The 14,409-nt window shown below is 36.8% G+C and overlaps 2 protein-coding genes and 1 long non-coding RNA gene across 3 annotated transcripts; all 3 read right to left on the bottom strand.

Annotated features, from left to right (window-relative positions):
- Positions 1 to 55: 55 nt before the first annotated feature.
- On the bottom strand, positions 56 to 5,152 carry LOC108975355 (eukaryotic translation initiation factor 4 gamma 2; the record flags this gene model as incomplete). Its single annotated transcript, XM_018943770.1, has 5 exons — positions 56 to 288; positions 410 to 596; positions 669 to 2,337; positions 2,403 to 3,346; positions 3,413 to 5,152. Coding segments are annotated over 5 exons (4,719 nt in total), but the record flags the coding sequence as incomplete, so codon positions are not given.
- A 247-nt stretch (positions 5,153 to 5,399) lies between these two features.
- LOC108975813 lies at positions 5,400 to 8,164 on the bottom strand. The gene is made up of 2 exons (XR_001993895.1): positions 8,077 to 8,164; positions 5,400 to 5,536 (listed from the first exon to the last, which is right to left on the bottom strand). It is a non-coding gene; the product is annotated as an uncharacterized LOC108975813 (long non-coding RNA).
- A 2,655-nt stretch (positions 8,165 to 10,819) lies between these two features.
- Positions 10,820 to 11,635, bottom strand: LOC108975459 (glutathione S-transferase 1-like). Its single transcript, XM_018943957.1, has one exon. It carries the CDS (start codon positions 11,525 to 11,527, stop codon positions 10,862 to 10,864), a length of 666 nt encoding a protein of 221 aa, XP_018799502.1. The 5' UTR covers positions 11,528 to 11,635; the 3' UTR covers positions 10,820 to 10,861.
- Between the last annotated feature and the right edge of the window lie 2,774 nt (positions 11,636 to 14,409).

Here is a 14,409-nt window from a genome sequence, read left to right as displayed (position 1 = left end):
TTTTTTTTTTTTTGATTTTGTTAGTTTGTTATCTATCAGTTTAATATGTTAATAATTTGTGTTTAAATATATTTTGTTTTTATTTATTGCGTTAATGGATTTGCTAAATTCAGTCATCGTCATCCTCAGATTCGGCCTCTTGCAACCAAGTCAGCCAGTTGTTAACTTGGAATAATGCAGTTCCCTTGCCAGGGTATTTGTCTGAAATTTCCTCCTTCCATAAAATAAATGTCTCCTCTTCGATTACTTCGGCTTCATAGAGATATTTGAACCAGCGGCAAAGCATACCTAAACATTGAAAACAAAAAAAAGTAATTACATATTTTTATAGGAATAATTGCCATTCGGCCGAGTGTAAAAATTCAGCTTGGTTACATTAATTAATAACTAATTTTATTCAAACACTCACCTTTGGGGAAATTTTCGTTATAGCAAAACACTTGTAGTGCATAAATAGCAATCAATTGCAGTTCGTTGCTGCCACCCAGGAATGTTTGCAGAATTTGGCAATATTTGAGCAGCAACGATTCCTCTTTCTCAATGGTGGCACGATCTGGATGTTTTTTGGTGTCGGTACCTTCTGCTAGTGTTGTCTCCTAAAAAAAAAACAACAAAAATAGTAGTTAGTAATATGCCACATTAAATAACAGTTAGATTTCAGTACTCACTTGTGTTATATATTTTACTATAACTGTCATGAGTGCGTTAATAAAACCAACATCTTTATAGAATTTGGAATCGACATTGGCTTTGATCCATTTATAGAATGCTGTGGGATTTGGATCGCTTGTGAGTTGCTTATACATCTCTGCCTGTACTTTTAGTAATGGATAGAGGAAAGCCAAGTTTCGATCGTCTAATATTTCGCCTAAACGCGTCTTATTGCGATCCACTTCCGGTAAGCTGTTCATTAAATCGATTTTACTTTCACGGAATTTCTCAGCCAGCGGCTCCTTACCAATGGATTTGTGCAATTGCTGCAGCACGAGCAGAAATAGCGGATAATGTTGGCCGTTGTCTGTGTAGTTGGCAATATCGGTCAATTTGAGTAGACCAGCATCGCCAACGGCGCGGCTCAACAGGCCAGCAACATGTGTGGCAATGCGCGGATTTAAAGCTTCACGTTCGTTCATTTTATTAATAACTTGCTTAAAAACTTCCAATATGATATTGGGCTTGATATTGCATTGCTTACGTAAGGCTTGCATGAATATGATTACACGATTCAAATACTTGTCTTCGGCTTTTTCCAGCACATCCATTATGATATTAATGCACACATCCTTCATACATTTCTCAGGCACTTTGAGATCCAAAAATCCATCTACTAGATTAGTAAATTGCTTGCCTTGGATGCTATCGCTGGCATTCGAGCTAGCAACGCCGCTATCATTGTGATCTCCTTCTTGGTCGTTAACTGGGGAGTCAGTGATAGTTGTATCCTCATCGTCATCGGAATCGTAGAAGAAATTGTCTTTAACATAAATTGTGGTTTTCTTCAGCACTTCTTCTTTATTGAAAGCTTTATCTTTTTTCTGCTTATTCGCACCGGCGCCAGCAATCTTCTCCACCGAACCTTGTTTGGTGACCAACTGTTGTGGATCTACCGGTGTGGAGCTACGTTTTTTATAAGCAGCATCCGTCATATTGGGGTAATCTGTATTATTGTCGGTCGGTTTTACTTTTTCGCCGTTAGCATTATTCGTTGCGCCGAAGTTTGGCGAGGAAGAAGTAGCTTTTAGACCTCGCTCTAAAGTTAAACCCAAGCTGGCGGATTGTACATTCTTTTCGCTCTCATATTCCGCAGATGGAGTGGAGGAGGGGCGTCCTGGGTTTATTAGGTGCGACGTGGGAGTGCCAAGTAACGGATATTGTGTGTTGGACAGTTGATCCTTGTTGGGAGCACCGCTGCGGCTGGAAATGCTATTGCCGAAGCCACTGCTACCAGTGGGCGGTGTCGAAATTGGCAACATAGCTGGCAGTTTATGATTTTGTGACGCAGCTTTGAAAAGAAGTGAGTTGGCAGCAGGACGCATTTGCAGATTTTCAACGGGATCCTGATTGGTCGACATCAAATTGCGTTTGAAGCGTGGTGCAAGTTCTTTGCTGTTTAGCAGCGAGTTTGCACCGCCGTTGCCATAATGAGATGGGCCAGAGGAGTCACCATCTCGTCCCATGTGCCCATTGCGGCCACCACGTCCGTCCTCACGATTTCCACCGGATCCACCATTTTGGTTATTATGCTTATTATAACGGTTGTTGTAATTGTTGCCATCACGTCCACCTTGATTGCGCTCACGTCCATTATAGGGGCGATTGGAGTTATTACCAACAAATCTGTAAAATATTAAAAAAAAAAAAAATTATTATTGCGTTAAATTAGGTAATATGGCTAAACTTACGGTGAAACAATCGGCGAAGCACCAGTTACGCTTAAACTACTAAACATGTCATTAAAGCCTGGTTGCAGATTTATATGGAAACGATTCATCCAGCTATCACCGTCGCGATCATTATTGCGCATATCGCGATTCCTTTGTGCGAACGGTGTACGAATAATTGTATCATCGTCTGTGCGGATCTGCTTAATAGGCACAGGTCCCTCAGTGGTCGCCACTTTACGGGGTATCCAGTTGTTTTCACGCAGCTCGATGACATCCTTCAACATGAAGCGTATCCTAGGCGGATAGTCAGTCGATTTTGATCGGCGTTCCAAGGTATCGAAATATTGATTCATCAGCTCTTTGCCCTGTTCTGAATCCAGGACCTTCCCGCACGTCTTGAGCAGCTGTGCCAAGCACTCCATGTCCTCGCACATTTCCTGCTGTGAGGCTGAACGCTTCTTCTTCTTGTCCAGCAATTCCATGATGCACTGATGAAGGACATTTGTTGACAACATATCCAATTTGTGGAGTTCACCAATGAACTTAACATTACCCAGCATGCGCTGTTTGGCCAGGTGACGCCGTTCTTCTTCATCGGTGTCATTTTCGCCAAGATTTACTTGTGACTCTGGTCGATGTACTTTGTTAAATTGATTATTGTTGTCACCGTCGGCGTTATCGCGTTTGAGACGATTATTAAACTTGTCACGACAAACAGCGATGAGCAGCCTTAAAAAGGTACATGAACTGTTGGGATCTTTTTCAAAAGATGGAGCTTCTTCGGAGAGGCGCTTGCATAATTGTGCATACATAGACGAATATTTCGGCTCATCTAGAGCTTTATCAAAAATCAACAAAATCACACCATTTAAAATGAGAATGGAGTTTAAGTCGAGCTTCAATAATTCATCGCTGAGTTCTTGAAATTTCTCTGGAGTTAATTTATTCAATATACCGCGGACCTAAATATAGACATTAAGGTTTATATAAACGAAAATCTATAAACTTATAAATATTATATTACAAACCTTTCTGAAGACAGCATCGTTCTTTTCGGTCTGACTAAGTCCATGTTGTGGACGCAAAGATGGTGGCACCCAGCGACCTGCAGATGGAGGCGGTGGCGTGGGTGATGGTGAAGGATGTTGTGTTCCGGCTGTGGCACCAGCCGAGTTCGGTGATATACCACGTGACGACGATGACGCTGAATTTATCGAAGTTGGTGTTGAAGAATGTGCACCTGGTACTGATCCGGTGCCAGATACATTTCCGCCACGAATTGGTGGAGTACGATTGCTATAAGCTCGACCAACATCAGCCGAATTAGAAGCACGATCGTAACGATCCTCTATTGAAATACCACCCTGTCTTAAGGCAGACGGAATATGGCCGTTGCCGTTACCCTGCTCAGAGGGCTTGTATCGCCCGTTGTTGCCTCGTTCAAGACTATTAGAATTGCTATTATTTCCGGTATTATAACGTGAACGTGGTGTGTCGTCGTACTCTCGATAGTTGTTGCTACCGTAGTCTTCACGGTGATTTGATCGCGGATTTACATTTCCATCATTGTAGCCAGAACGTGATCCATAGCCTTGCTTATTTGAATAACTACTATTGTAATTGCCATAAGACCGCTGTTGCCCATTGCTGTTCTCGTAACGGTTGCCCTGCTGCTGGCGATAGCTGTTGCCTCCGCCACCGGTTGAGTTTATATTACGATTAGCACTATTGTAGCCGCCATCTGACGAGTTTTGATTGTTATAACGTCTGTTGTTGCTTCCGTCGGCGTTGTATGAGCCGCGTCCGCCGTTACCTTCGTTACCTATGATAGCACGTCCGATACCAGCACCACTTAGAGTGCCGTTACCGCTTGTACCAACTGATTTGGGGCCCTGTCCCAAAGTGTCACTATTCTTGTTATAGTAACGCGACGACGACGAGTCACCCTGGTAAGTTCGTCGAGGTCGTGGGCTTACGTCCGAATCGTATTGACGAATTTTGGCGGAATTCCTGTTATAAGTTGAACTAATATATCCCGAAGAGCTTCCTGCTCCAGCACGACCTCCAGCAACGATTCCCGAACCAGATGAACCGCTACCGTTACCGGAAATTAGACCACGTTCGTCGGTAGATGTTGGAGACACACCGATCGTATGGGCAAGGTTAGCGTTATTTTTATAACCACCAACGTTATTCCCTTTTGGGCGATAACTATTAGCACCACTATTGGTGTTACCGTTTGTTGGATTGGAACCCTTATCAATCTTGACTAAATTTTTCAAATTGTTAAAAGTATCCGACGCAGTGGTAATCGGCAAAAGATTGGGACTTGTATTTAACAGTGTTTTACCGACCGTTGGTGTGGGCGGGGATTGGCCGCCGCAGCTGACGCTAACGCCGCCGCCTCCTCCTCCTCGGTTACACGAATTGTCGTTAAAACGCTCAGTATCAGTTTGATGAGCCGTTATTGCAAGGTGTAAACCGCTGCCGCCAATACTGGTGTCACCGGTGCTGCTGCCTCCCTCAATGGTGCTTGATTTCACGATCCTGTCCTGCGCTATTGTGCCTGAATAACGGTCGCTGGTTTGATCCCAACGTTGCCTTGGGTCGTCGTAAGGCTGCGAGAAGTGATCACTAACCGTTGAATGAGGAATGGTGGAAACTTTTTCGTTAACTTGTGGGTAAAGAATTTGAAATTCTGCTTTAAAGCTAGCTAACACGACGTTTGCTGACGTAACTGTCTGATGTCGTAGCGCTTCGTTGACAAATCAATAAAGCTCGTCTACTTTTTGAAAAGGAAATATTTTGGTGTATATATAAATTTAAATGCTTTGTTTGCTCAGATGAACTGCTAAGTTTGATAACTGTCTAATCACTGGCTGATTGACCCACAGTGTGACTGGAGATTTAAACGATACACTCAACTCACACGCACACACTCACGGTTGTCGATAACGTAAAATTTGTAACGAATGAAGACGCAAACAAGTTGTAAGTGATTACAAAATTTCACTACTTTTATCGCAGATATGCGATTTCCACAATTTATAATAATATGATATCTTTACAAGTGTTGTATAATTTAAAACTTTGTTTTCTTGGAAAATTATGTTGTTTTCTTCAAAGTCAATTGCCTTGTATATGAAATTATTCTGCAAGTAAAAGAAAAATATTCGTTAATGATTTTGTGCTCCAAATAAATACGTTGGTATTATATTTATATGCTTGTATTATATAAATATACCTGGTATATATTTAGAACATTATAACTACCTTTTCAAATGGGCACTAATGATAGAAAATTATGGAAGCAAACATTCAATCGAAAGCGTTAAAATTGTCGCATTTCTTTAATTGAAAAGCCACTTCCTCAAAACGGTTATTCTACACTGTATATTTTTAGCATTTGTTGAATATTTTTGTATTTTAACTCTTAACTAATGAACAGAACACTACGAAGCACAACGATAAACTAGTTGTCCATCAAAATTGTGGTATTAGTTTTTGCATCGTCCGACAAAATTACAATAATAACAATACAGTCAACCTACTCATTTCACTTTGCACTTTATCTCTATACCTGTTTTCAAACTACTCGATCTTTGTATGTTCGTCTGTCTACCTACACTTCCAGTTCCTCTCGCTTCTAAACCAGCTGATTTTGCTGCTACTGCTGCTTGATGGTCGTTTTTCCATCTACCTAGGTTCCAGCATGCTGCGTTTAAAACTTTGTTTACGATTCAAGCAGTAAATTCTTTGTAGAATCGTGTCCCTTGAAATAACACACAAATAAGTGCTGCCACACAAACCAGATAACAATTACTAGCGAGCTATACACTATGTATTAGGTTTAAGCAAAACTATAATTCATAATTTTCCTTCATGAATGTGTATATACATATATGTATGTACTGTCTACGAATTTGAATAAAATTGTGAAGGCATAGTACAGTCAGACAATTTCCAAAATTGTAGCCAACAGAAATTTACAATGCAGTACCGCGCAACAAAGATAAATTGCATGCCAATCTTAAGGCCACCTAAAACATCGATCCAAATATACTAGATACATACGCCTAAGAAAAGACAACACCCTGCAGGTCATCACAAAGAATTTGACAATTATAATAGTTATTTTATAATGACCCTCAAATAATTTGTTGACTCTTTGAAATCTTTACAGAGTAAATTATTCGTTATGAACTTTCTTTGTTCATACAGCGACATCACAAAGAAATTCAACGTCGAAGATGTGTGTGAGTAAGCACTGAAGGAGAACAAAAACCCCCACAAGGTGTAAGGTAGTCGATAGCATTTATACACATTTAAAAGTTCATACATAAGTATATGAAAAAGTAGATAGATGCAAGACAAGGCGTACATGCGCGTTTCGAGGGTGATTTTCGTGTTTTCATCGTACTTTAGAGTAATTCTCCAACTTTAATTAGTAAGTGTGAAGGCTTATTTACAAAAATATAAATAGCTTAATTTATAAAGTAACGTTCAAGCGAGCACTGTTCTAACGCTCTTTTTGTATATTTTATATGTACATACATAAACACATATAAGTATAATTTCAATACATATATAAATTGATGGCCACTACAGAGCTTTAAATTGATTTCGACCTCAATTCAGACTTGTGCCGTCGACGTCTCATTTCACTTGAGCAAAGCAACGTTTAATTTTCACTTTGCACTTGCTGCTGCGATATTACCGTTGCCACCGCCGTTTACCGCGACGCTGTCGTCATTTTTTCTGCCCTGACGTCTGCTTTCCCCCCCACAAAACATTCGTATACATTTTGGAATGTTTGAGCTTTATCAGGCATTAACAGAGTTTGAGGCTTAACGCGATAAATTGTCTTATGACTGTAAAAACATTTAATATAAGAGAGCTCAAATATCGAACAATTACGTCGAAATACAGTTCAATGTGTTTTAAAGGAAAACATTTTCAAATAAATATGTGCATATGTAAAATACTTGATAAATACAATAGCGCATCATGATACATCTCACAAACAAGATGCTTCTCAGGTATGTAACAAAGATTAAAAACGTAAAATTCAACAAATGAAGCTAAACACAATATAAGCACATATGTATCTATATAAGAGCATGTAGCTTATGTACACAATAAATTATAATAGGGAAAAATATGAAAAAGCTATACGCGAGTCAGGAAATGTGCATCTACCCAGTGTATGTATACTAGAAATGGAAGATGTGGCGGGGCGCGCGACAAGACAAAACAACACATCGATGTCGTCGCCATCTTGGTTGCGACGACGTTCGTGTGATTCATTGGCATTGTATTGCGAGCCTAACACGCTGCGACTGCAACGTTGGCAGCGCTGTTTCAAAAGTCCGAATTTTCTTTATACTGGCGAAAAAATCGTTAAGATAAAAAATCCTTAACCTTAAAACCCCACTAATATAATTCACTGCAGCATATATTTTTGCTAATAATCGATTTGCATGCAGTTAAAATCACGATTTACAGTAATTAATAAAGAATTTTTATGTATGTATGCAATGCTCGTAGAAACGAATGGAAAACTCATGTCCACAATACTGCTAAATTCGATTTTATTTTCTCATTTAGTTTTATGAGTATTACCGACTTAATTTTCACTCACACTAAGAATCAATAAATTTATATATAATTTGTATAATGTAAATGCACTTACCGTTTCTTATAAAAATTTATTTTTCTGCAAACCGATGCACAAAAATTGAAACTCACTAGCCAAGGCAAAGGCAAAAACGAAGAAATTAACTTTTGTCACCGAACCTGATGGCGAAGCAAACGAAACCAACGAGTATACCAGAGTGTCTGCAAGCAATGCAATATTGGTACTATTTTCCAATTCGACAAGTTGCTACGAATGTTACTTTTTGACAAGAAATGTATTTAAAAAATGAGCGACAGACAGAACAAACGATAATTCGGTTTAACTGCAAGATTTTGAAAACAAAAATTATTTATAGTTTCGACAATTGAAAACAAATTTTTGATAAATAAAGTGAAATATTAAAAATAATAAGTAAAGTATAAAAATTTGTATTTTAAATAGAAATTCTCAATAGTAATTTAATCAGGAAATAAAATGCAACAAGTAGCATATTTTTATAGTTATTGCAATTTGTAAGTAATTGTAATAAATCGTTATTTAAATTTGACAATAATTAAGGCTGTTTTCCCAATATCTGGTTGGCAGTCATCTGCCAGTTAAGTTCTGTTTAAAAAAGGTCATTTACCGAAAGAAATACCTTTGGCTAAGTTAACCGAAGCTTATACCATGTTCAGTCCGGATATTTAAAAGATTAGATTACATTTAAGGATTTTGTAACCCAACAGTGTTCTCACTGCTATTAGAAAGATCAAAAAACAGCTGTGACTGTCATTCAAGAATTCACATCGCTTAATATTTATCAAAAGAAAAGATTGTCTATAAGATTGTCATTTGTTTAAATTTTTTTCCCTTCGTAGTGTCTAAATCAGCTGTGATAATGTAGTAGATTTTATGCTGCCAAGTTGATGGCGCAAAATCAAAGTCACACAGAGCGATTTAGCGTGGATCAGTTTCAAATCATCACGATGAAGTGATTTTGAACTGTCATTTTTGTATGGTGAAATCTTGATGAATTTATAAGATTAGTGGGATAAACCACTCAACAGCCGAAATCGTGTGATTAGGTGTCGGTCTGAACATGGTATTAAGTGACAAATGGCTAATAATTAGACATTGTGAAAACGGTATTAAGTGAATTATTTTATAAGATAATCACAGTGGAGAAGCAGCACTGCTGTATTCGCTAAACTCCTTTCAGCGATATATTAAAAACGGAAGCATTCCGAAAGGTTTTTCGTTCCAGGGTTGCAAGTTAATAAAGGTTAAATAAATTTCAAATAATAATATATAAAATAAATAGCAAGTTATCTGAATGTTAACAAAATTAGATTGCAATTAGATGATTATGAAATTAAATAATTAAGTTTAAATCTAAATTATTTCTTAATTCTTCAACGCATTTCTGAAATAAAGTTAATCCAAATATTTGTTCAGTGTATCATATATCGAAAAATGGTAAATTACGTTATCGATAACATTGTCATGAAGTTGTTGTTGCATTTGACAGTTTTATTTTATGGAGAGATTGTTGGAAACAAAGTGTGTGCAACAAAGTGAAATAAGAATATGATGGGTACATAAAAAAATATATGAATAAAATTTTATTTACAAATAAATGTAAATCAATTACTTATTTCACTTTGTTAAATACACTTTGGTTAGAAGATAATGGTGTTTAAAATATGATGTTTTTTGTTTTTTATTATGCTAATAAAGAAGATGAGGTAAATGAGAAACTGAAAGAGGTGTGTTTGTCACAGTTCGTTATTTTGAAATCGCAAAATAAAATGGTTAGAATAGCATCCCCCGATTTCGGGGTAAAAATTTATATGTACGGATAGAGGAGGTACTCCAGAAAGAAAATATATACATATAGTTGCCGCTGACGTATGGCTTTTGAGATATTTGCATTTAAAGCTCAAAAATTCAACTATTTAAAACGCGTGCTTTTCCGATTTATAATTAATTTTACACTTATATTTTATTTTAAATTTTAAAATTTTTAAATTTGTTCAAAATGGCTGTTTTTACCCGAGAAAACTCATGTAACTCCACAAACGTTTTGAGAAAATTACAAATACATATTCTATTAAATACAGCAAATAAGAGAGCGGAGGAAGGGAAATAATTCTACTCGGAACCAGAAATCTCAGGAAAGAAAGGTGTTCTGCAAAAATTATTTTCGGTATTGGGGGACACCATATCATCCCCGTACCGCAGTTTTCTGTCTAGGCCTTAAACACATACTTATTTACCTACAAACATATCTTTAGTTATGTTTTTGAATTACTTTGAAAATTTCAATTACATTTGTAGATAGATTAGATAAGCAGCGAACGAATCCAAACTCTTTCAGATGTCAGTTAAAAGTCCCTTAAGGCCGATTTCACAATTCTGCCCGAAACTCTTATGTATGTGTACTTGTTCTCTCTCTCTCTTAGTAAGCATTTTAAGTAAGAGTAAGTTAAGAGTTGTACGGTATGTGAAAATGTGTTAGTTTCCACACTAATTCTTTCAAGTTATTGGAATTTCTGTAGTTGCTGGGTATCTATCTTCAGTGAAAAAAAAAATCGAAAAAACGCTATCGAAACCTAAAAATTGTAGATAATTTTTACATGGAAATATATATATGTACTTATGTATGTAAGTTATTATGTGGACTATGGACTTAATTTTATATAAAAACTTATGTTTTTATAACTTACAACTAATTAATCTAGAAAATGTGAATTTTAGTTCCAGGTCACACTTTCAAAGCTAATCGTATCTTGACTTATTTATTAATATAATATTGAAATACACTTTGTTTTTACTTTAGTTTATTTGATTAATTTTTTTATTAACGCAATACCTTAAAACCAATTGCTTTTACAACGTCATTATATTGCTTCAAGCCAGCACCGTTCGCTTCGGCATAGTACGGCAGCTCCTCCAGTCGCGTAACCCATTCATGGATTTTCGGATATTTACCCGTATCGAGTTCGGCGTAAGTAAATAACGATGTTACTGTAGCCGCAAGTGAGAAATCCGCAACCGTTAGCTTTTCGCCAGCCACGTATGGGTGTGCCTGCAGGAAACCTTCCAACTGCTCATAGACCTTATAGACGGCATCAATTTTGGCATAGGGAATTACATTGTTGTTATTAAATACAGCTTTGCTAATCGTGAGGAATGTGCGATCGAAAACCACGGTGGCTTCATAGAATAAAACTTGGTTGACTTTGGCGCGAAGAACTAGATCTTTTGGATATAGCGAGTCGTCAGTACCGTATTTGTCAACCATATATGTGATAATAGCATGCGAATCGGTGAGCACCACTCCGTCGTCAACTAATGTTGGCACTGTGCCATGTGGATTAATAGCGAGGTATTCCGGTGTTCGATTCTCACCAGTCATTAAGTTGACAAGTTTGTATTCGAAGGGCACATTCAATGCTTTCAAAGTTAGTAAAACAGCACGACACGGCGCGCTTCCACCAATCGCGTACAAGTCAATTTTTACCATTTTTTTTCAATGTTTTTTAACCGTAAAAAAACGTTATGTTATTGTAGAGGTTGTTCTAATAACTAACTGAATAATACACCTGAATTACCGTTTATGAATAACTTGCTGACTGGCGGCTACGGTTTATGTGAATTACATTATATATATTATATATTATATTTATGCTCTTTATGCAAAGTATTTACCCTCTCCGCTCTTTTCCAAGTGTATTTATCGCGTGGTTATCATAATCAGTATTCAATTTATATTTGTACTATACATACATAAATAAATACTCAAGACATGAAACCATTGTTGATAATCATATCGTACATATTTTGCCTGATATGGATTTTGTACAAATATCACGTGCACTAGGACGGATCGATTTTTTTCCACGAAATCCATCATTCTGAACAACTTTGCCTGCGAGAATATGGGTCGGTTTCAAAACAATGATTTTCTAGATGATGTTATAAAAAATTTCTTTCCCTTTCTCTGCTTCTCCCCGCGGGTATTGCGTCGAATAACTTCAGACCTGGAGGAGTTTCGCCCATTCAGACCCTATCTCTTGAAAACTCGTAACGTCGAATCGTCAAATGTTGTCATCGTCCATGCTTCTGCACCATATAGCAGGACGGGAATAATGAGCGACTTAGAGAGTTTGGTTTTTTTTCGTCGAGAGAAGATGTTATTTTTAATTGCCTACTCGGTTCGAAGTAGCATCTGTTGGCAAGAGTTATTCTGCGTTGTTGGTATTGATACCGGTTCCAAGATAGACGAAATTATCTACGACTTCAAAGTTTTGACTGCCAACAGTAACTTGAGAGCCAAGTCGTGAGTGTGACGACTGCTTGTTCGTACATTGTACAAACTCTTATAGAAGATTGTACCTTCGTTATTAAGCTCTGCAGCTCTAATTATTTTCTCCAGCAGTAGATTGAAGAAGTCGCACGATAGGAAGTCGCCTTGTCTGAAACTTCGTTTCTTGTCGAACGGTTCGGAGAGTACCTTCCCGATCCTGACGGAGCTTTAAGTATTGCTTGACGTCAGCTGTGTAGTATTTGTTTTTCGGAGATACCAAATTCAGACTTGTTATGGTCAGATTATGACCTGAACTCAAATACTTCAAAGGCACTATTCGAGCAAAGTTTTGTCCCTATAGTATATAGTATTAATTGGTGCTTAATTTGTATATTTAAAATTGTGTTATATGGGAATTAGGTATAGTTTTAGCCCAATTTCGCATGGGACTATCAGAAGAATGTTATGTCCCGAAATTGATTGTCTCTGACGCATTTAGTTATCGATTTATCGCAAAACTATTATACTCTATGATAACACGTTGAAAGAGTATACAAATAATTGTGAAATTTGTTTACTGTTTATTCGTTTAAACCGATAATTTATCTTTCTGAAATCAAAATATTTAGATAAATAAAAAATTGGCGCATTAGTTGATTGAAATTGGGATTGATAAAATAAAGAAATACTTCCACGTATAAAAATAACCAACTTAAAAAGGTTTAAAAAGAATCACAGTTAAAATTTTTATCGAACCGGGTTATCAGCCTTTTAGTTTTTTATACTAATTGACATTAAATAGTGGTCAAAATAAATTCAGTATCGCTGCAGTTAAACGATCAAGAACTTGTCTTTAGGTTGACCACACAAACTATTTCAAATTCACCGCTTTGACATAGGCTGTGAACAACTTGAAATCAATAATAGTAAGACTGTCCTTAATTACTATGCCAAATATGAGGGCGATTTGTCAACCAGTTTGTTTACAGCAGCAGCTTAAGTCCGTACACCTCTGTACTCTACAACTGATGAAAATATTAAAAAAGTGAAGAATGTGGTGCTTGAAAATCGTCAGGCAGGTGTTAGAGAATTAGCAAGAGATCTCAACATCTCTCACGCTTTTTTGCACGACTCGTTCCCAAAAAGCTGAAGTTTTTTCAAAAAGAGTACCGTACCGATCATGCGAATTTCGATCCCACATGCATGGAGAGCATTATACTGCCGATCATTTAAAGCAAATGCTATAACGCTATGAATACTATCGATCAACCACCGTACTCACCAGATTTGGCTCAGTGTGATTTTGTCTTGTCCCCACAAGTTGAAATTGCCGCTCCGTGGAACACCTTTTCAGTCGAGCTAAAGCCCATCTCAAAGAATGCTTATCAAAAGTTTTTCGTGGACTGCCAAAATCATTGGCTTAAGTGTATTGCATCTGATGGGGATTACTTTGAAGGCGACAAAATGAGTTTTGATGAATAATTAAATATTTTGCGTTTTATTTACAATTTCCGGGTACTTTTTTGTTTTCTAACTATGCACTATAAGCTATTCGAGAGATACAAGCATTTTAATGACTGCAGAACTTGATTAATACTTATTTTTAGCTTACGCTACTATCTTAGAAAAAATTGTGGAGATCAGGCCACTATAACGTATGTAAGCTATATAAACTGAGCGACCAAAAGGAAGTTCTTGTATGGAAAACATTTTTTTTAGTAAAGAGTTTAGCTTCAGTGTAGTCGAAATTAAAGTTTTTTCTGTATTTTTTTAATTTTATTAGATTGATAACTAATTACTTTTGGGCTTAATAAAAGTCCAACCTTGTTAAATTAAAAATCAAAGCCAAATTATTTTTACATAAATAAGTGATAAATGATAAAAATCGCGTGTCCGTTTACCCTCAACATTTTCAATTGAGTTTAAACAAACATTTACACCACTCAAAGAACAGAAATATATGAATAAATTTACATGTACTAGTACATATAGTAGAAATCAACTTACAGGTGTGTGCTAACGCATATACAAAACTACAAATCTAAATGCATACACACATACATACATATATGGGTAATTATCTACATATACAAATATAT

This window comes from Bactrocera latifrons, unplaced genomic scaffold (assembly GCF_001853355.1).
Source record: "Bactrocera latifrons isolate USDA-ARS-PBARC rearing strain unplaced genomic scaffold, ASM185335v1 scaffold_114, whole genome shotgun sequence".
Taxonomy (NCBI): Eukaryota; Metazoa; Arthropoda; class Insecta; order Diptera; family Tephritidae; genus Bactrocera; species Bactrocera latifrons.
Note: the sequence above shows the minus strand (reverse complement) of the source record. Positions and strands in the feature narration are given on the sequence as shown.

Excerpts from the sequence above, each read along its gene's own strand:
- LOC108975459 (XM_018943957.1), bottom strand. The coding sequence starts at position 11,527 with ATGGTAAAAATTGACTTGTACGCGATTGGTGGAAGCGCGCCGTGTCGT.